Source organism: Moschus berezovskii, chromosome 21 (genome assembly GCF_049115385.1).
Source record: "Moschus berezovskii isolate FMDL1 chromosome 21, NW_MosBer_1.0, whole genome shotgun sequence".
NCBI lineage: Eukaryota > Metazoa > Chordata > Mammalia > Artiodactyla > Moschidae > Moschus > Moschus berezovskii.
In genome coordinates this window covers 22,395,611-22,419,026 of record NC_142480.1, presented here as the reverse complement: position 1 = coordinate 22,419,026, position 23,416 = coordinate 22,395,611, and the positions used below count along the sequence as shown (strand labels likewise).

Here is a 23,416-nt window from a genome sequence, read left to right as displayed (position 1 = left end):
AAACGTTCATATGATGATTAACATTTTTTAGCAATAAAGGATTTTTAATTAAGATAAGCACATTGATTTTATAGACATAATGCTATTGCACACTTAATAGACTACACTATAGTATAAACATAATACATACATTCTGGGAAGCTAGAAAATTCATGTCACTCAGTTCATTGCAGTCTTTGTTTTATTCCAATGCTCTGGAACTAAACTTATAATATCTCTGAGTTCTGCCTTTATGCTGTTTACAGTAGTCACATCTAAACCTAAGCATGTAAAAAAGATTGATATTAACAGGATATAAAAAAGATATACCATGCAAACACTAATAAAAAGAATGCTATTAAAATTCTATTGACATCAGGGAAAATAGGATTTAAAGCTTCAGGGTTTTTCATTTGTTTTGCTTTGTATACAATAGGTAACATCATAGCTCACTGACAAGGTGGTTTCCTGTCACAACGCAGTGTTCCTATGCCAGCACATGGTTACCATACAACCATTAACTCCTTTTTTCCTTCCTATAGTTATGTGTCCTGGCAAATCTGTTCTAGAACAGTGTGAATTTCAGGTATTTTGTTTCATTGCACCCAGAAACATGTTCGTCTAGACAGAGCAACATTTTCTTTCTTCATTTCCCCAGGTATCTGACAGCGTTAGCCAAAAGCTAACAGCGTTAGCCAAAAGACAAAGAAATATTTTAGGTTCTATGTATCTGGCTCTCCAGATACATAGTTGGCAAACAATAGCCTTTGGACAGGCTCCTTATTTTTGTAGATGAAGCTTTTTTTTTTTAATACAGCCATGCTCATTGAAACATGTAAATTATCATGTGTGAAACGAAAGGCCAGTCCAGGTTCGATGCATGATATAGGGTGCTCGGGGCTAGTGCACTGGGATGACCCAGAGGGATGGGATGGGGAGGATGGGGAGGGATGGGGAACACACGTACACCCATGGAGGATTCATGTTAATGTATGGCAACACCAATGCAATATTGTAAAGTAAAAAAATAAATAAATGAAAAGTAAATAAAAACAAAACAAAAATACAGCCATGCTTGTTCATTTATATATTGTCTATGGTGGCTTTCACTCTCCAACAATAATTGAGTAGTTACAGCATAATCTTTACAGCTCACATTTTAAAAATATTTAAGAACTGTAGTTCTTAACAACCATTCTTTAGATGGCCACATGGCTTGAACTTGTACTTTAAGCCCAATTCCTTCTCAGCTTATTGACCTGTTACTTTATACAGTGCTATTCCTTACTGACATAGTTCTTTCCACGGTAACTTCACATCAGAAGTTCAACAGTTTCTATTGTGCAGTTTATCTATTTATTCACTTTGATATGGCTATATTGTATAGGAATTTATTTTATCATTGTATCGTAATCCTGTGAGATGTGATATTATGCTTATTTTACCAAAAAGAAAATAGAGGTTCACAAGCTCTAACTTACTCATTCATAGAACTAATTGCTGGAAGTGAATCCCAAGTTTATTCTTACTGAGTGTGCTGTGCTGTCTTTCTGGTGTACTTCTCTCTACCCTTCCTTTCTCTGCTTCATGGTTTCTTCCCACTGCTCATAAATCACTCTCTGCCTGTGTGTATTTTTATTTCTGCTTCCATTTCAAACCATAGATCACCAGACAGTGCATTAACGACTGCTTTTGAGTCTAGATGCTGATAATGCTCGGTCTAAGAAATTTGACATGAGGACAAAAGATAACCTCTGAGGTATAACCTTTGAAAGAGCAATGCGCTCCGGTAATATACTGCTGTAATCCCAGTCTTCTTATCAAGGGGAGATATAATTAAAATCAGTCATTTGTATCTTTCTAATATAGTAGCTTCTAATTTTTTAGATATCCTTTTGCAGTGTTTTTTTGCTGCTGCTGCTGCTAAGTCACTTCAGTCGTGTCCTACTCTGTGTGACCCCATAGACGGAAGCCCACCAGGCTCCCCCGTCCCTGGGATTCTCCAGGCAAGAACACTGGAGTGGGTTGCCATTTCCTTCTCCAATATGTGAAAGTGAAAAGTGAAAGTGAAGTCGCTCAGTCGTGTCCGACCCTTAGCGACCCCACGGAATGCAGCCTATCAGGCTCCTCCATCCATGGGATTTTCTAGGCAATAGTACTACGAGCTTCTTAATAAGCTACTGAGGTTAAAGAGTCAAATACTGGATTGGTTATACTCATATTGTTTGAGAAATTGTCCAATCAGACATATTGTTTGAAAATCTCTAATTAGGTACCCTACAGATGTGTTTAACATAGCACAGTCCATATATTTGTGCTTACTCTGTAAAATACTTATATTAAAACATTTAACATATATATTAATTGCTTGTTAAAAATAAGCAATATTTTCTGGATAGTCTTATGCTAGTTCAAACTTCTAACCAGCCATGAAACCTTAAACAGTTCCCAAATGTTTCTCTAAACATATTGTATGATGTTAGCAACAATTTCCTCACCTATAAAAGTCGAGGACTATATTACCTCTGAAATCCTTTTCAGGATTTGGTTCTATGATTGATTTGATTTGTACCGTGTGTTTCTTTCTTTAGTAGATATCATACATAAGATCAGATGCCTCTGTTCTCCATTTATGGAGATTTCCATTTTATGATCCACAGAAAAGTTTCACTGTATCAGACTATTACTATTAAAAACACATTCAAAACCAAACATTACAAGATTTTAAAGTAAGATAAAAGTGGTTTCTCCACAATATCCATACAAATAGTGTTCACTGATGTGAATAGTGTAGTCTTTTCTTTGTGATTCTTCATTACTAGATAAAACTCTAAGGAAATAATGTAGTTAATTTCTGAAGAGTAGCATTAATAGTGCAAATGGTTGTCCTGTTTAGATGGTATTGCTCAAGATAGATACAGTTTAAGAATAATGAGATAATTGTAAGGTTAACCTACCATTAATTAACCAACATGTTTTCAGTCACTTAAATAAGTTAAAAACAAGGTAAATAAGTTCTGGAGAAGTGCTAATATAGAGAATAGTAAAAATACTGTATTATATATTTGAAAGTTGCTAGGAGAATTAATAAAACTTCTCATCACAGGGAAAAAAATGTGATCGTGTGAGGTGATGGATGTTAACTTACTGTGGTATTTATTTTGCAGTATGTATATATAGGACTTCCCTCATAACTCAGTTGGTAAAAAACCTGCCTGCAGTGCAGGAGTCCTGGGTTTGATTCCTGGGTTGGAAAGATCCCCTGGAGAAGGAAATGGCAACCCACTCCAGTATTCTTGCCTGGAGAATCCCATGGGCAGAGGAGCCTGGCAGGCCATAGTCCATGGGGTTGCAAGAGTTGGACACGACTTAGCGACTGTACCACCACCATGTGTATACATATATATATATAATCTTGATGTTGTACACCTAAAATTAATATAATGTTATATGTCAGTTATAGCTTTAAAACCTGGAAACAAAGAGAAAAGATAGCCCACACACAGCCCAGAATGCTAGTATGTTGAGGTTTAAGGGAGAAATATGTATTTTGTTCCAAATAGGCTTGAATATGTGCTTGAGTTCTATCAGTCACTAGCTCTGTTATATTTACAAGTTGATTAATGTTCATGGACCTCAGTTTAATCATCTATAAAATAAGAATACTGGGAATTATCTCACTGTTTTGTGGATATAGTTGTTATTCAGTCACTAAATCATGTCTGACTCTTTGCAACCCTTTGAACTGCAGCATACCAGGTTTCCCTGTCCTTCACTCACTCCTGGTGCTTGCTCAAACTCACGTCCATTGAATCAGTGATGCCATCCAGCCATCTCATCCTCTGTCGTCCCCTTCTCCTCCTGCCCTCAATCATTCCCACCATCAGGGTCTTTTCCAGTGAGTCAGCTCTTCACATCAGGTTGCCAAAGTATTGCAGCTTCAGCATCAGTCCTTACGATGAATATTCAGGGTCAATGTTCTTTAGAATCGACTGGTTTGATCTCCTTTCAGTCCAGGGACTCTCAAGAGAATCTTCTCGAGAACCACAATTCAAAAGCCTGTTTGTCACTCGGTCTTCTTTATGGTCCACCTCTACATCTGTACCTGACTACTGGAAAAACCATAGCTTTGAATATACCAACCTTTGTCAGCAAAGTGATATCTCTGCTTTTTAATACACTGTCTAGGTTTGTAATAGTTTTTCTCCCAAAGAGCAAGCATATTTTAATTTCATGGCCACAATCAGTGTCCACAGTGATTTTGGAGCCCAAGAAAATGAAATCTGTCACTGTTTCCACATTTTTGCCATCTATTTGCATGAAGTAGTGGGACCAGATATCACGGTCTTAGTTTTTTGGATGTTGAATTTTAAGCCAGCTTTTTCACTCTCCTCTTTCACTTTCATCAAGAGACTCTTTAGTTCCTCTTTGCTTTCTTCCATTAGAGTGGTATCATCTGCATATCTGAGGTTGTTGATATTTCTCCTGGTAATCTTGATTCCAGCTTGTGCTTCATCCAGCCTGGCATTTCAAATACTCAGTACAATGTCCAACCCATAGAAGGCATTCAACAAATGGCATTGCTATTGTGGTTAACCACAGATGGTTTTTGTTTTGTTTTTTATTGAAATCTAGTTGATTTACAATGTTCTGGTAAATTCTGCTGTGTAGCAAAATGATTCATATATGTGTATATATATATATATACATGCACACACACACTCGCAAACAGATTCTTTTTTATATTCAGTACATTGAATATAATTCTCTGTGCTATACAATAGGACCTTGTTGTTTATAGATGCTGTATATTTAATAGTTTGCATCTGCTAACCCCAAACTCCCACTCAGTCCCTCCCCTACAGAGCCCCCTCTTGGCAACCACACGTCTGTTTTCTATGTCTGTGAGTCTGTTTCTGTTTCATAGATAAGTTTCTGTATGTCACATTACAGGTTCCACATATAAGTGATATGTTACTATGGTATTTGTCTTTCTGATTTACTTAGTGTGATAATCTCTGGTTCCATCCATGTTGCTACAAATGGCATTATTTTGTTCTGTTTTATGACTGAGTAGTATTGCTTTGTATTATACATATGTGTCACATCTTTGTTTTTTATTCATCTGTTGATGGACGTTTATGTTTCCATGTTTTGGCTATGGTGAATAGTGCTGCTTTGAACAAGTGCCTTTTTGAATTATAGTTTTATCTGGGTATATGCCCAGGAGTGGGATTGCTGGATCATATGGCAACTCTGTTTTTAGTTTTTAGAGAAATCTCCATATTGTTGTCTATAATGGTTGGACCAGTTTACATTTCCACCAACAGTGTAGGAAGATTCCCTTTTCTCCACACCCTCTCCAGTATTTGTTATTTGTAGACTTTTTAATGGTGGGCGATCTGACCGATGTGAGGTGATACTTCATTATGGTTTTGATTTGCATTTCTCTGATAATTAGCGATGTTGAGCATCTTTCCATATGCCTGTTGGTCATCTGTATGTCTTCTTTGGAGAAACGCCTATTTATTTCTGCCCATTTTTTGATTGAATTGTTTGGGATTTTTTGTTGTTGTTGAGTTGTATGAGTTGTTTTTGTATTTTGAAAATGAATTCTTTGTCAGTTACATTGTTTGCAAATATTTTCTCCCATTCTATCGGTTGTATTTTCATTTTGCATATGGTTTCCTTTGCTGAAGCACAGATGTTTTTAAGTTTTATCAATTTAGGCAGCATGTTTGGCAGTTTCTTTATAATGTATATAACTTAATAGAGTACATAACTTTTAAAGTATATAAACACACACACTTATCATGGGACCCAGCAATTCCACTCCATGGTGTTTACCTAAGTAAGAGAAATGAAAGCATATTTCCACAAAATTATCTATAAACAAATGTTTATAGCAGCTTTATTAAAACTACCAAAAACTGGAAACAATCCAACTGTCCATCAACTGGTGAATGAATATACAGATTATAGTGCATCCATGCAGTGGAGTACTGCTCAGTAATACAAAGGAATGAACTATTAATCCGTGTAATAATATGAATGAATCTTTAAAAGCATTAAGTAAAAGAAGCCAAATTCAAAAGGCTGTCGACTATATAATATTTATATGATGGTCTAGGAATGGGAAGACTATAGCAGTAAAAAGAAAAATTATATCACTGGTTGCCAAGAACTACATGTAAAGAAAGGACATTGATTGCACTGTTGCACAAGGGAACATTTTGAGATAATGAAAATATTCTGTGTCTTGATTGTCATTGTTATTACATAACTGTATAAACTTGTGAAAATTTATACAACTGTACACCAACAAATGGGTGAATTTTTACTTTGCCTCAATTATAACTCAACAGGCCTACCTAAAAATTTAATGTATGTATATATTTATATATGTTATGAATGTTTTACTTCAGTAAAATTTTTACCTGAAAATGTAAGCTTAAAAATAATGTTATACTTGTGTATAATGTTTGTCTAAATCTATGACCATATAATCATCCCTTGTTATGCAGAGGAGTTTGGTTCTAGGACACCCACAGATACCAAAATCTGCAGTGTTCAAGTTCCTTAATTGGCCTTCCAGTATCTGCATATATGGAACCTGTGGATAGGGAGGGCCAGCAATACTTAGAAATTTTGACTCACTATGGGCTTTGCTCAAAAATATATTTTAAAGTATATGTTCACAATGTGTGAAGGTAATTATTAGCAATGGTCTGTGAATGTATAGAGTATCATTTATATAAAACTTGTGTTGTTCAGTCGCTAAATTGTGTCTGACTCTTTGTGATCCCATGGACATGCCAGACTTCACTGTCTTCCACTATCTCCCAGAGTTATATAAAGTTTAGAAATGTATAAACAATCAGATATATTATCTGTAAGTACATAACTATATTGTAAAAGTATAAAATACTCTTGAAAATGATGAACCCAAATTCATGGAAATGTTTCACTTTAGGGTTGGAGGGAAGGAAGGAAATGTGATTAGTGAGTACAACACATGGGTTGGAAAAGATTTCTTTTCTAATAGAAAGCAAAATAGCAAAACTTCTTTTAAATCTAAAACAAAGTTTTTAATAGTGTGTAAATATACCATCAATATTGTAAATAGATTTATTTGATTGTAAATATATGTATATGCTTGTATATATGTATTTCTAGAAGGATATATAACAAACAGCTAACTTGAAATCCCAGAACATTTGTAGTTTGAAGGTTGGGGGTGGGAGATTGACAAGTAATTACCAGAAATATGGGAAATATGATGGCAGAGAAACAGGAAAACTATCCTGTTTGCTAATTTTTATTGTTTTTGAGATTAAATATATTTTTGATTTGCAGTGTGATAGAAAGAATCAACACGACTGAGTGACTAACACTTTCACTTTTCTTTCAATAATAAAACTAGGAAATGCAATAGGTATAAACAGCACATGAAAATTAATTTTCTTACATTGCTTATACTCTTTGTGACCCCATGGACTATAGCCCACCAGGCTCCTCTGTCCATGGAATTCTCCAGACAAGAATACTGGAGTGGATAGCCATTCCCTTCTCCAGGGGATCTTCCCAGCCCAGGGATCGAACCCAGGTCTCCTGCTTGCAGGCAAATTCTTTACCTTCTGGGCCACCAGGGACATTACATTGCATATACCATAAATCCAACTCTAAGTAGCCTATGCAAAAAAAAAAAAAAAAAAACCTCACGTATCCAAGAAATGAATCTGGATCTGTCTGGTATACAGGGATCCAGGATACAAATGATGTCATCAAGTTTCAATTTTCTTCTGGGGCTATCAGGATGGACTACTCTGAACAATCTAGACCATATAGGGACGCCCCCAGTGGTCCAGTGGCTGGGACTCCACATGCCCAATGCAGGAGACCTGGGTTCAATCCCTGGTCAGGAACTGGATCCCACATGCTGCAACCAGGAGTTTGCATGCCACAGCTAAAACATCCTGTGTGCCAAAGCTTAAAAAAAAAAAAAAGATCCCACGTGTCACAATGAAGGTCAAAGATCCCGCGTGCTGCAACTAAGACCAGCACAACTAAATAAATAAATAAATAAATATTTTTTAAAATTCTAGATCGTATATACATGAATACCTGAGGTAGTGGGGAAGGAAGTTCATCCTAGCCGTCAAACAGGATCACTGTGCCATAGGGTAATGGTATTTACCCACCCCTAAAAAAAGTTGACCAGATAAATGTGTGTCTGATAAAGTAGTGAAAGGAGCTTGTAAGGTCAGAAGGTCTATAATAGCTTTGAATATAGTCTCCAATGCCTAGATATAAGATTAGGCATTTGGAAGTAATAAATCAAATGGGTCTATGAAGCAACACCAAATCTTCGTGGTGAACTGAGTGTAGGAAGAGGAATAAAATGTTCATTTTTACCCAAAGCAAGGGAATTTAAGTACAGCTCTCACATCCCATTTTCATTGCAGAAATTTCTTAGGCATAAACTTTGTTATGGCTTTTTCCTGTTACAGCATTGCTGGGTTCGTTTTTTGCTTTGTGTTTGGGTTTGTTTGGTTTTGGTTTTCTGCAGAAGTACCGGGTACAAAAGCTTAAAAATAATCATCTTGGGTTCTTAACACTGTCCATTGTTATTTATCAAATTCTCAATTACCTGTCAAATAGTTAATATTTCTTAAATTACATGCAACAGGATGTCTGATGTTTTGTAAGTTGAATGTGAAATATTTTGGGGGCGATTCTTTTTGGTTTCTTATTAATCACAGTGGGTATTCGGTCATGCAAGTTAACCTTTTAATTACATTTTATAGTATACTGAAAATTAGCAAAGCTTTTAATTATTGGCATCAAGAACCAGCTTTACATGCTTTTTTAAAAATATTTTTTGAGACTATTTTCATCCATAATTCTAGAATGTGACATGTTAAAGCGAGTACTTGAACATCTTAAATTTAATTAAAAGTAACACTTTGTTAGGATTTGCTAGTGCAGATAGCTCATTAATTTGGTGCTTAATTTTTTTATATAAAAATTTAAACTGCTATTTTTTTATGTCTGCATTATTAAAATAGAAAAGTGGCACTGTTTAATGTTTATTTATATTACACTCATTAATTTTCCTATGATCAGATTTCATAATTTATCTTATGACTTCATTCTTATGCAAGAAAATAATTTCAGTGAAATCATGAGTTCAGCAAAATTAATGAATTTCATTCAACCTCCAACTTTTGATTGCTTTTTAATTATTACCTTTAGTGCAGTTTGTGACATGTATGATAATAGTTTGCTTCATGTTGTCTATCAAACACATTTAAAGTAAAAGACAGTCTTTTCATGCAAATTAAACTTTAAATAAGCAAAATTAAAGTCTGACTTACCGATACCATACTTTAAAAGGCGGGTTGATAGCTTTCTTTGACTATGCTGGAAATTTTGGGAATGATGTTTGGAAGGTACAATTCTTTTAAAATTACTTTTGAACTCTACTGAAAAACTGATTAAGACTCTTTAAAATTTGAATATTACAAGCCAAGATGAACAATAGCAACCCTTGAGTAAAATATCTCCAGCATTCAAAATTACTGCCATTCTCCCTTTAGAGATTTTTTTTTTTCCCTGCAGAAAAGGAATTGAAGAGGTTAAATCATATCTGTAAAAATCAGGTTGTAGTCTTGTGCAGTTTTTTTCATGTTAAATATCAAAGATGGCTTAACATATTTAGAGTTTTCTGAGTTTCTATTAATAAAGTTAAAAGAAAATCTAGCGATCAGGCAGTAGAGCCACATAAAATTTATATGTGAAACACCCATTGTGCTTATCTCTACTCTAGATAATGCTCTGAACCCATGTTCCACATTCTGAATTCTGTGTGTAAAGTTAAACATTGCAGAAAGGCATATATCTGATGACACAGATGAATAAGATTGAAGTTTAGTAATGAGCAAAGTTGGTAAATGAAATATGTTCATGTCTTTAATATTTCTGTTATTAATATAATTGAATTATTTTGTGGGAAATTATGAACCACTACTAAAAATACTGAGGGTGTTTTTAAACTCCCAGAAATTAAAGACTTCTGTTCATACTATAGTAGTGTATTTAAGGGTACCAAACTGCTATTAAATTTCTTAAAATGTTAATTACTTACAGGCAAAGTTGTTAGCTATGCAACAAGCCAGAGAAACCGCAGTTCAGCAGTACAAAAAACTGGAAGAAGAAATCCAGACACTTCGAGTTTACTACAGGTAAAATTCTTTTTATCCTGGGCATAAATAAATGTTAGTTTGGAAAATGTCTCTACCCAGTTTTATAGTGGTGAATGAGGAAATACCTCAATGAAATTAAACATTATACCCAAGATATTTTTGTAATTTTAAAATGATTCGGGCATAAAATATTTATTATTCTACCTTGTTTCCCTCTGGTATTTGGTGAAGTTTAAGTTGAGACTCCCATTATAAAATGGGAATTATAAAGTTTACGTAACTCTTAACCAGTTGTCTAAATGGAGCCTACTTAGCTCTTGAGTTATTTGCTCATCTAAAGGGCACCTCTGAAATGAAGGCATATATTTTTAAAATAGTACATGAATAGCAGTAATAACAGCCTTTCAACTATCACAGTATGAGAAGTTTCTAAAGGAATTCCACTAAAGGATTTTTAAAGGACTAATTTAATTTATGCTCCAAGATTAGTTGTGAAATTAATTCAGTAGGTCACACTGGCATTTTTTAATGAATAGAGATAGAATAGAAAAATGTCAAGAGTGCAGTAAGGGTAAATATTGTTTTGTGACGTTTTTGTTTCAGTTTTGTGTTGTGTGTGAGAGAGAAGATTGTGTCTTGGGCTACATGTAAAATATATATTTTCACGGTGGATCATAGCTTTTTTTATAAAAGGTTTGAAAATGATGTACAAGGCACTGCATATTTTTAAATACTTATGAAGATTAAAAAAACCTCAAGTCTGAAATGGAAGAATTCACTAACTAGAGCTGTAGGTTATTGAAAGATTTTTTTTAAAAATTTTGATCCCCTTCTCAAAATAATGTTCAGTGCATAAAATTCAATTAAATCAAAATCAGTTTTATTGAAATAAAATTACGAAGGTATTACAACATGATATATTAATGCACTAATACATTAAATAACTAACAGCAAGTTTATTAAAAACTGTAATTTCAAAGTAGTGATAACTATAAATAATATTTTGAAGATGACTGCAAGCACTGAAATGTGACCTGAAAATACCAGTGGTTTCTATGAGGGACAAAGTCTCAAGAACCACTAATAATACTACTGAAGATTGTTGCCTGTGTTCATAATTGTAAGAAATGCTGTATTTACATGAGAGTGAAAAATAAAGATGAAAAATTTTTTTCCCATCTTCATGGTTTAAAAATCCATGCTTTAAAACAGTATTATTTGATATAAATCCGTCCATCCATTCCGTCGCTCAGTCGTGTCCGACTCTTTGCGACCCCATGGACTGTAGCCTACCAGGCTTCTCCGTCCATGGGATTCTCCAGGCAAGAATACTGGAGTGGGTTACCGTTTCCGTTTTCCAGGGGATCTTCCCGACCCAGGGATCAAACACCCGGGTCTCCCACACTGGAGGCAGACGCTTTAACCTCTGAGCCACCAGGGAAGCCCATTTGATATAAATACTAATTGGTTATTGTTATGGGTTGAATTATGTCCCTCACAAAAATATATTGAAGTCTTAACCCCTAGTGCCTCAGAATGTGCTCTTATTTGGGTCTAAATAAAATGTTTAATAAGATGTCATGCTCAAAATTCTCCAAGTCAGGCTTCAGCAATATGTGAACCGTGAACTCCAGATGTTCAAGCAGGCTTTTTGAAAAGGCAGAGACACCAGAGATCAAATTGCCAACATCCGCTGGATCATGGAGAAAGCAAGAGAGTTCCAGAAAAACATCTATTTCTGCTTCATTGACTATGCCAAAGCCTTTGGCTGTGTGGATCACAATAAACTGTGGAAAATTCTGAAAGAAATGGGAATACCAGACCACCTGACCTGCCTTTCAGAAACCTGTATGCAGGTCAGGAAGCAACAGTCAGAACTGGACATGGAACAACAGACTGGTTCCAAATAGGAAAAGGAGTACGTCAAGGTTGTATATTGTCACCCTGTTTATTTAACTTATATGCAGAGTACATCATGAGGAACGCTGGGCTGGAAGAAGCAGGAGCTGGAATCAAGATTGCTGGGAGAAATATCAGTAACCTCAGATATGCAGATGACACCACCGTTATGGCAAAAAGTGAAGAGGAACTCAAAAGCTTCTTGATGAAAGTGAAAGAGGAGAGTGAAAAGGTTGGCTTGAAGCTCAACATTCAGAAAACAAAGATCATGGCATCTGGTCCCATCACTTCATGGGAAATAGATGGGGAAACAGTGGAAACAGTGTCAGACTTTATTTTGGGGGGCTCCAAAATCACTGCAGATGCTGATTGCAGCCATGAAATTAAAAGACGCTTACTCCTTGGAGGGAAAGTTATGACCAACCTAGATAGCATATTAAAAAGCAGAGACATTACTTTGCCAACCAAGGTCCGTCTAGTCAAGGCTGTGTTTTTTCCAGTGGTCATGTATGGATGTGGGAGTTGGACTGTGAAGAAAGCTGCGCGCCGAAGAATTGATGCATTTGAACTGTGGTGTTGGAGAAGACTCTTGAGAGTCCCTTGGACTGCAAGGAGATCCAACCAGTCCATTCTAAAGGAGATCAATCCTGGGTGTTCATTGGAAGGACTGATGCTGAAGCTGAAACTGCAATACTTTGGCCACCTCATGCGACGAGCTGACTCACTGGAAAAGAGTCTGATGCTGGGAAGGACTGGGGGCAGGAGGATAAGGGGACGACAGAGAATGAGATGGCTGGATGGCATCACCGAGTTGATGGATATGAGTTTGAGTGTACTCCGGGATTTGGTGATGGACAGGGAGGCCTGGCATGCTGTGATTCATGGGGTCGCAAAGAGTCGGACACGACTGAGCGACTGAACTGAACTGAAGGTGTTTAACAGAGCTAATCAAGTTAAAATGAGATCATTAGCATGGGCTCTAACCCAGTATGACTGAAGTTTTTATAAAAAGTAAAAAAGTTAGCCACAGAGACACAGGCATAGAGGGAAGACTATGTGGAGACCCAGGGCAAAGACGGCCTTGTGCCTGGGGAGATGTAAAATATCTACAAGCACATGAATACCAAGGATTGGAGCAAACGCCAAAAGCTAGAAGAGGCACCAGGAGGATTCTCCCTTACATCCTTCTTGGAAGACACAATCCAGCTGAAACCGTGATTTTGGACTTGTAGCCTCCAGAACTGTGAGACGATAGATTTCTGTTGTTTTAACCCCGCCTAGTTTGGGTACTTTGTTAGAGCAGCTCAGGAAACTAATACAGTTACCGAATTCCAAGTATGTTTGGTTGATGACTGACCATGGGGAATCATCTGCTTGCAATTAGAATCAGTAGGTATGTGGGCAAGCAGAACTCTGGTAGTAGTTGAAGATGTTGAATCCTGTTGTTTTTTTTTTTTTAAGAGCATAAATATAACAGTCTTTCCTCCCAGGTGGCGCTAGTGGTAAAGAACCTGCCTGCCAATGCAAGAGACATAAGAGATGCTGGTTCAATCCCTGGTCGGGAAGATCCCTGGAGGAGGAAACGGCAAACCACTCCAGTATTCTTGCCTATAGAGTCCCCATGGACAGAGGAGCTTGGTGGGCTACAGTCCATAGGGTCGCAAAGAGTCAGGCACAACTGAAGTGACTTTGTACACACTTGTATATTTTACACTAGTGGATTCTAAGCTGTAATTATGCGATAGAATCACTTGAGGAGCCTCTAGAAATCCTGATCCCCATCCCTTCCCAGACTTATTACTTCAGTCTCTTGGAGTAAGACTCTGCTTTGGTGTGTTTAAAACTCCTTAGAAATTCCCATGTGCAGCCAAGTTTGAAGGCTGCCAGCTTAGATGCACACTTCAGTTAGCTGCATTAAGTTAGGGTTACTTCTTGGGAAAATAACAGAAGCCTTTATTAAGACTTATGAATACTGTGTGGTTTGTGCTTAAACCTTGGCTGTTGTGGTATGGTATGTAGTCTTTTCACCCCATTGATAGGGAGAGTTTTTATGGCACCTTCTCCTGCCATGAGATAGGTCAGCAGGTGTTCTGTTGTTAAAGTGACAGTGTCCAAGAATGCTGAGGGTGATGTGTTAATCTTGCATAAGTTGACCTTACTTACTGAAAAACAAACCTTGATACTCCTTCTCTTTGCTGAATTGCAGAGGATTATTGAAAGATTTTTGAAAATTATGTGGATTAAACATTTATCTTTCAAAGACTTTTTAAAATCTACATGAATCTAACAGAGCTAAATAACCTCTTTTAAATAGTTAACAATTATTGGCTCAAAGATAAGCTTCACAAAGACCCCTCTCACTGCTACATTTTTTTTTTAATTGCTGATAATGTAGTAAAGCTACAGAGATTTGCAGTTAGACAGCCCTGCCTTGTGTAACCTTATATAAATGAACCGCTCCAAGACCATTTTCATTTTATAAAATGAGAATTATAGTACCTACCACATAGAGGTTTTGTGTTGTTTTGTTTTTTATGGCCAGGCCACACAGCTTGCAGGATCTTAGTTCCCTGACCAGGGATCAAACCCATGCCCTCATCAGTGAAAGCACAAAGTTCTAACCACTGAACCACCAGGGAATTTTCTAGAATTGTTTTAAGTACTTGCAACCCTTTGCACAGTGTTTGGCTGATTATTAGTGCTCAACCAATGTTAAATTTCTTTTTACAACAAGAAGTCAGAGAGGTAAGAGTAGAATTAAAAACAATATCACTGAAGCCAAGGAAGGAAATTTTAATTAAAAAAAAATTTTAAGTCAAGTGTTTCTAAATGGTTAAGATATAAGCAAAAAGTATCCCCTTTGTTTGAAACGAGGTGGCCATTATTGATATCTATAAGAGTAGTTTTAATAGAGTATTAGGTATAGAAGTCAATTTTTTTGTAAGTTCAAGAGTGATTTGAGGGAAAGAAGAATAGCAGTTTGAACTATCAGTTTGAGTGATCCTTGAAGAAACCTGGATAAGAAAGATGTTATAGGTGAGAAGAAACTAAAGTGGGTTAAGGATTATGTCTCTTGTTTTTGAAAAATGACAGACATTTGAGCATGTTTATGACTCGTTGGAAAGAGCCAGGAGAGAATTGTTCTAGAACAGAATCCCCCCAAATTTAAAAAGAGATGGAATTAAGAATCTGTAGAAGTGTTTGCCTTGAGCAGGAAGATGGTCACCTTGTGCTTATAGACAGGAGTAAAGGAAATAAGAATAGCTATGAATATAAATAAATTTAAACTCACAGTGAAGTTTCATTTTTAAGGTATAGAAAATATTCTGTGAGGATATTCAGGAATTTATTTTAAATAGAATAGATGTAAGATCCCTTGGATGTAGAACTCTAGGAAGAGAGAGGCAATTTCCAAAAACAATAAAGTTTAAATTTCCTGGAATCCCAGATTCTAATTTAAGTGAAAGTAAACAATATTTTTTACATGCCCAAATAGATGGTGGTTACAGATCCATACATGAAACACAAGTAACTCATAGAGATAGTACTCTTTTTTTTTTTCTTCAAAGTTTCCTCTGCTATAGAAGACAGGGGGAAGAGTTTCATATTTATTGTGAAGAAAGGCAAGACTAACTGTAATTTTCATGTGTGTTTGCATGTGTATATGTATGTCATAATAGGTAATGTATTTTTAAAATAAAGTTTAAGAACAAATGCACTTTTAGTTATTCAAATCAGTTTTACACATAAATATATATACATATATATATACACACATACATGTATATGGTCATGTCAAAGAAAGTTGCTTATCAATAACTAAGAAAAAATACACTAAGAAAAATATAGAAATAGGACAGGAAGCTAGAGCCAGGAGTAAGTCAGCTTGCATATTTACCATGAAACAGCAAAAGAATAAGCCTCAAGAATAGTTCTCTTAAACTTTCCAACAGCCAAAGCAAAAGAGGTTATGTGATCAGTCATTAGTGTTAGGGACATATTAAAATATGCTAATGACTTTTATTCTTCCTAATATTGACCTTATTCTAATTTTTTTTCTAAAAAGTTGGTTTTTTTAGCTGGGTTACACCAAGAGCTACTGTTTATTTTAAGCATTTTATTTACCTGAATGGGATTAGGAATATGGAAGTATGTATTATGAGATTTTTCTATTCTGTTTGTTTCCTGTGAGTCCTAGAAGACTTTGAATACTGAGAAAAGGACATGTTGGCCTTTGTGTCCTTTGGCACAGTTAGGGATGGGGCAGGTGAGGTGAATGGGTAGCAATAGTAAACTTACCAGTGTAAGTGATGGCTCCTTCACATTAAAGCAGAGAGGATAGCAGGAGAAGAATCAATGTGAAGGTTTAAAATAAATTTTATTATTACAAAAGTGCTGTTAGTAAAGTACTAGTGCCTTCCTTTCTGCCAAATACTGAATTCATCTACAACAGCTTCATTAGTGTGAATCTAAACTGTTTCATCAGGGAAGAATCTTAAACTTGTAGAAGTTAGATTTGTATTTAGTAATGATTTTTTTCCTGTTCTTTAAACCTGTAGTGCTGCATTCCTAAGCTCAGGAGGCATAATAATAACAAACTCTTTTCTAATCAGGAGAAACCCTAAGTTTCAATGTTTGCTGATTTTATAGTACTTCTGTATTTACTTCTGCTAAAAAAAGTGAATTCAAGTGTGTAGATAGGAATTAGACTCCTGTTGTTCAGTGACACTAGACTAGGATTTAATATACTCATAATAGCAGCAGATTATATTTTAAATTTTTGTTGATTTGTTCAATTCCAAGTGAGAAGTTGTGATGCCTTTCAGAACATGGCAGATTTGACATTCTAGAACATCACAAATATTGAATAATCTGCTTTATATTTTAAGGTGGTATGTTTCCTCTAATTGTAATAGTATTTTTTTTTTAATTAAATAGAATGCTTGAATGTTTGGCATAGTGAATACTGGATTAAAAATAAATCCTTCTTACTGGGTTCATGATATACTACATTTCTAAGTCATAAAAGCCATAAAGACAGAAACCATGTCAAATGTACTACAAAAAGGGATGGGATGCTTTTTTTTTGTACATTCTTTTTATAAATTTTATTGAGTATGTTTCCCTTTTACTTATATATATATATTTTTGGTCTTTAGATATCCTGTCCTTAGTAATCAGAAATATTACTGACTGTCACTAGGCTCTGCTTGGGTTTGGGTTGCGTGTGTGATGGTGATGTGGGGTTTCTCATCCGGTAGTCAGAACTATGCATCAATAGGAGTCAACGGCATGCAAACTCTAACCATGAAGCAACATTTTCCTCAATGCAAATCCCTCATCAAGAGGGGTTGAACACTCGATCCTGACCTCTTAGTTCTGTGTTCTAATTGGACTACCCAGTGACACAAACATTTTGTTATATCTGTATTTTTATCGGAATTAATTATCATGGAACTGTATTATGGAACCATACTGCCAAAACAGTAATAAAAAATCGAAAGAGCATCTTTGCCATTAACCAAATTTTTTTTCTGACATAGACAAGCTCCAGGCTTTCTAGGCTTCAAGTTCTTTAACTTGGACTTGGAGATTTCTCTAGTTCTAATATTCTGTGACATTTCTAACCATTTTGTAAGAAGTAGATTAAATTTTTTGTTTAGTGATATTTGGAATTAAGAACTAGTTTCTTATACCAGTGGGTTGCACCTGTTTGTGAATGATCTAAGCCACTTACTGTGACAATTACAGAGATCATTTTTTTTAATGTTTTTGAAAACTATAAAGTACTGTGCCAAGGAAATGTATTAATAGTATCATTGATCAAAATACTTTAAATGTTTTTGCTTTATTGACATATAAGTCAACAATTAAATAACTACAGAGGCTACCAAAATATTTTATGTCTTCTATTACTTTGAATTTAGAAGGACTTTTTTTTTTACATTACTGACTTTCACTGTTTTCTGTGCCTTATTTTAACATAAATTTCAACATGTATAGCTCTCATCTGCTCCTTTTTATTCTGTAAAATGGTTCAGCTTCCTCTTTGAAGAACATTTAACAAAATATTTTGCCATTTAATTATCATGGTTAGCAAAAGGTCCAGACTTAGAATGGACCTGCTAATTATAGATCCTAGAGTTTGCCGTCTATTAACATCATTTTCATCAGCTTGAGAAAAAATTAATTTTGTATTTTGGTAAATAAAGAAGTAAAGTGTTTCCCTTGGTTTTGGCGCTATTATTAGAGTTCTACAGATGCTTGTTGCCTTCTGCATAGGTAATCTTTGATTTGTCCCGTTTTAAAATTTAATTAGTAACCAAATTTTGCTAGATTTTTCCTTGCAATGTCTCCTTCCTTTGCAAAATTCCTACCTTAGACCAGTCTTGTATAATTTCATGCCCAGGCTTTTCTAGCTACATCATCCGCTTGTCTCCATTTCTTACTTCTCTTAAGATTCCTGAAACATTATTTTCAACCTCTCAATCAGATATCAGCAGTATTTAGTAATACCACATTGTGTGTGTGTGTCTGTGTGTGTGCATGCACACACTCAGTCATGTCCAACTGTTTTCAACCCCACGGACTATAGCCCACCAGGCTCTTCTGTCCATGGAATTTTCCAGACAAGAATACTGGAGTGGGTTCCCATGCCCTCCTCCAGCAGATCTTCCCAACCCAGGGATCGAACCCTTGTCTCTTATGCCTCCTGCATTAGCAGGCAGATTCTTTACCACTGCACCACCTGGGAAATACCGCATTACCTGTACAATAAATTCCAGACCCTTTAGCCTAACACCTATGAACCTTTGATATTGCTGCCACCTCTATCTCTGGTTCAGTGTTCCACCAATCATCTCTTTATCTTCTGGTTTCATTCATGTTTGTGTCACTGGTGCTAGTACACTACCTCACACATAATAAACACCCAACAAATACTTGTTATACTAAATTGACTATTATTTGTACTCTCAACATGAATTATTCACTGTTTCCTGGCCATACCCCAAATTTCCCACTTCACTGCTTTCTTTTTATGTCATCTTACTCCTCCTGGAATTCTCCCAATCTCTGCCTATCAGATTCTTAGTGAGCCTTCAGAACACAATTTAGGAAGTATTCTGGTACTCTTTTTCTGACCTTCTCAACCGGAAGTGATCTCATTCTACCTGACGTTAACTACCGTAATTATATACAGTGCTCTCTCATCATACATACCTCATGCTCACCTGTATAACACCTTTATGAATATTTCTTTTAATTTCCCTTCTAAGGCTTGTGTTTTTTATATATTACAAGCCTTTAGTAAATATTTGCCAAGCAAATGAATAGACAGTCAAATTTAACACTAGACTGAAAGTCTCTTCAGATTAAAACTTTCTTCTGTAGAGTGATATGTGTGCAATGTACATAATAAGAACTCAGTGATGAGTAAATTGACTGGAAATAACGTGGACCTAGTTCAGCTTTTCAGTTAGTAATTTGTAGAGGGCTGGGGGGCAAAACAAGGTATTTATATGATAAAGTATCTTATCTGCAACAAAGTTTCTTTTCTTTTAGGCCAACAGTGTTGAAATTTGAAAACCATTATCAGTAACATTTGTTTGGATTTTACCTTTCTTAAAATTTAGAATTAAAAAGGCAGACTGTAAATAGAGACGACCCTGCATGCATTGAAACACAAGTGTAAACTTCTAAAGCCATTCTGGAGAGCATTATCCATTACCTAGAAATTTGGCACCTCTGTATATTCCTTGAATAAATTCTTACAGGTCCAATTAAAAAAATGTGTAGGAAACAGTAGCATTATTCCATATTCATTTGCAACATTGTTTCCCATAATGAAAAAAAACAAAAAAAACTGGAAGATCTGCCGGTGTGGGATCCTTAACATGGCAAGTGTATTAGCGTTCTCCAGAGAAACAGAACCGATAGACTGTTTATATACAGGGAGGGAGATTTATTTTAAAGAACCGTGTACTGTACTCAGTCACTTCAGTTACGTCCAACTCTTTACAACCCTATGAACTGTAGCCCGCCAGGCTCCTCTGTCCATGGGATTCTCCAGGCAAGAATACTGGAGTGGGTTTCCGTGCCTTTCTCTGGGGGATTTTCCCAACCCAAGGATTAAACCCTCATCTCTTCTGTCTCCTGCATTGGCAGGTGAATTCTTTACCACCAATGCCAACTGGTAGTTCATGCAACTGTGGGTACTGGTAAGTCTAAAATCTGCAGGGCAAGTCAGCTGGCTAGAGAACCAGGAATGAGTTGTTGTGGTTGTAAGTCCCAAGATGCAGAATTCCTTCTTCCTCTAGAGATCTCAGTCTTTCTCTTAAAGCCTTCAACTGATTGGCTGAGGCCCATCCAGAAGCACAAGCTGAAATCAAGATTGCCAGGAGAAATATCAATAACCTCAGATATGCAGATGACACCACCCTTATGGCAGAAAGTGAAGAGGAACTCAAAAGCCTCTTGATGAAAGTGAAAGAGGAAAGTGAAAAAGTTGGCTTGAAGCTCAACATTCAGAAAACAAAGATCATGGCATCTGGTCCCATCACTTCATGGGAAATAGATGGGGAAACAGTGGAAACAGTATCAGACTTTATTTTGGGGGGCTCCAAAATCACTGCGGATGCTGATTGCAGCCATGAAATTAAAACACGCTTACTCCTTGGAGGGAGAGTTATGACCAACCTAGATAGCATATTAAAAAGCAGAGACGCTACCTTGCCAACAAAGGTCCATCTAGTCAAGGCTATGGTTTTTCCCGTGGTCATGTATGGATGTGAGAGTTGGACTGTGAAGAAAGCTGAGCACCTAAGAATTGATGCTTTTGAACTGTGGTGCTGGAGAAGACTCTTGAGAGTCCCTTGGACTGCAGGAGATCCAACCAGTCCATTCTAAAAGAGATCAGTCCTGGGTGTTCATTGGAAGGACTGATGCTGAAGCTGAAACTCCAGTACTTTGGCCACCTCACGCGAAGAGTTGACTCACTGGAAAAAACTCTGATGCTGGGAGGGATTGGAGGCAGGAGGAGAAGGGGACGACAGAGAATGAGATGGCTGGATGGCATCACTGACTCGATGGACATGAGTCTGAGTGAACTCCAGGAGTTGGTGATGGACAGGGAGGCCTGGCATGCTGATACATGGGGTCACAAAGAGTCGGACACGACTGAGCGACTGAACTAACTGAATCTGCTTTCCTCAAAGCCTATTTATCTAAATGTTAATCATATAATAAAATATACCTTTACAGCAATATCTAGACTGGTGGATGAACAAACAGCTGAGCACCATAGTCTAGCTGCATTAATACATAAAATTAACCATTATACCTGTGCTGTTCACCAATTAGCTGAGGCTAAGGAGAGGCTACCTTCCCTAAAAGGGGCTGGCATTTACCATTTTACCACATTTTCCATCGTGCTTTTGTTGTTTTCGGTTGCTCAGTCATGTCCGACTCTTTGTGACCCCATGGACTGCAGCACGCGAGGCTTCCTTGTCCTTCACATGAGTTTGCTCAAACTCATGTCCATTGAGTTGGTGATGCCAGCCAACCATCTTATCCTCTGTTGCCCCCTTCTCGTCCTGCCCTCAATCTTTCCCAACATCGGGTTTTTGTGTTTTTTTAATGAGTTGTCTGTTCCCATCAGGTGACCAAAGTCTTGAGCTTCAGCTTCGGCATTGTCTTTCCAATGAATAGCCAGGGTTGATTTCCTTTTGGATTGATTGATTTGGTCTCCTTGCTGCCCAAGGGACATTCAAGAGTCAACAGTATCCTGCTTACTTCATGCATTTAACAACAGCTGCCTAAATCATATAGTGACTCCAGATATTTGTCCTTTCTTATTTAATTATAAAAGGAGTGTTTGTACACAAATGCACTGGCCCCTGATACCTTTCTAACTTCATTTCTTAACAGGTATCTACTCTTGCTTTGGTCCAGCCACACCAGCTTTCTTATTATCTCCAACATCCTAAGAGTGCTCCCATCACAAAACCTTAACTTTCTTTTTCCTCTGCCTAATCTACACGCCCACCACCCCCACTACAGTGTTACAAGTCAGCTTTTCACTTTGCTCAACTTTCTGCTTAAATGTTCCTGGCCACATTATCTAAAATAGTCTACCCCCTCGCTGCATCACACTATTTGTTACTCTCCTATATTTTTCTTAATAATGGACAAGCCTGCATGATACTATAATTATTTAAGCGTTGTCCTCTGGAAATTAAGTTCTGCAAGGACAAAGATTTTGTTTATTTACCACTGCATCTTACCTGAATCAGTGCTTGGAGCATCTGTAAGGATCAATAAAAATTTTGCTGATACCCCAGAAACTCAACAGCATGTTTTCTGGAAAGTGGAACTATGTTTAACAGTTAGGTTTATTATATGTATGTGATGAATAAGAGGAGAAGAAATTTTAACTTGCATTCATAACCTAATTGTTTGAATTTTTTATGTATATGTGTTCCGTTCCGTTCTGTTCAGTTGCTCAGTCGTGTCCAACTCTTTGCGACCCCGTGGACTGTAGCCTACCAGGCTTCTCTGTCCATGGGATTCTCCAGGCAAGAATACTGGAGTGGGTTACCATTTCTATTTTTATATAAAAATGAGCTTGCAAGTTTTGATAAAGTTTTGCAACTTTATTCATAGTAACCTGCACAAATTAAATTTGATGCCTAGAAGTAAATAAGCTTCTATGAAAAATAGGTCTATAATATATACATATGTGTGTGTATAATTTATTATATCAATGAAGTTCACGTCTTTAATATAGTTTATTAGTGTTGTGCTTTAGAGATATATAAGGGAATGATACCCCAAAGTGGATTCACTTACCTTATGAAATAGATACGTATATACATAACCTCACTTATGTTTTAAGTTTGCCAAATATTTTAAGCTATTTTTAAAGTACTTTACCTGCAGAAATTCAATCACTTTTATTTTTTTAAAAATGTTAAGAAAATTGTTAGCAATTTTAAAAGACGTATTAACCTGTCATAACATTCTTCTGCCATTTGGTAGAGGTGGGGGCCCAGGACAGTTAGTGAGGAAAAGGATACCTTTTCAAAGAATTCAGTCCTGTGAACACTGGGTTCTGGACAGAAATGACAATGAAAGGAGAGAATTCCTTCATCTTTCCAGAGACTTTGCTCAGTGCACTTAGATTAATTTAGCATAGTTGTATTATAAACATTTTCTCTCATTACATGTGACATATACATTATTGAATGTATTACAGTTTTACTGAATCTAGTTTGAAATATTGAAAATAAATGGAAATAATAGCTAATAATAAAGACTTTTGTTCAGAAACAATT

At 36.3% G+C, this 23,416-nt stretch overlaps 1 protein-coding gene across 6 annotated transcripts in view; it reads left to right on the top strand.

Moving 5' to 3' along the window:
- MIPOL1 (mirror-image polydactyly 1) overlaps window positions 1-23,416 on the top strand; it is a 312,066-nt gene that overhangs the window by 192,303 nt on the left and 96,347 nt on the right. For all 6 annotated transcript variants that reach the window (XM_088829480.1, XM_088829479.1, XM_088829476.1 and 3 more), the window contains one exon: window positions 10,129-10,223. In XM_088829480.1, the coding sequence (XP_088685606.1) occupies window positions 10,129-10,223 (95 nt within the window). The remainder of the gene's footprint in view (window positions 1-10,128; window positions 10,224-23,416) is intronic.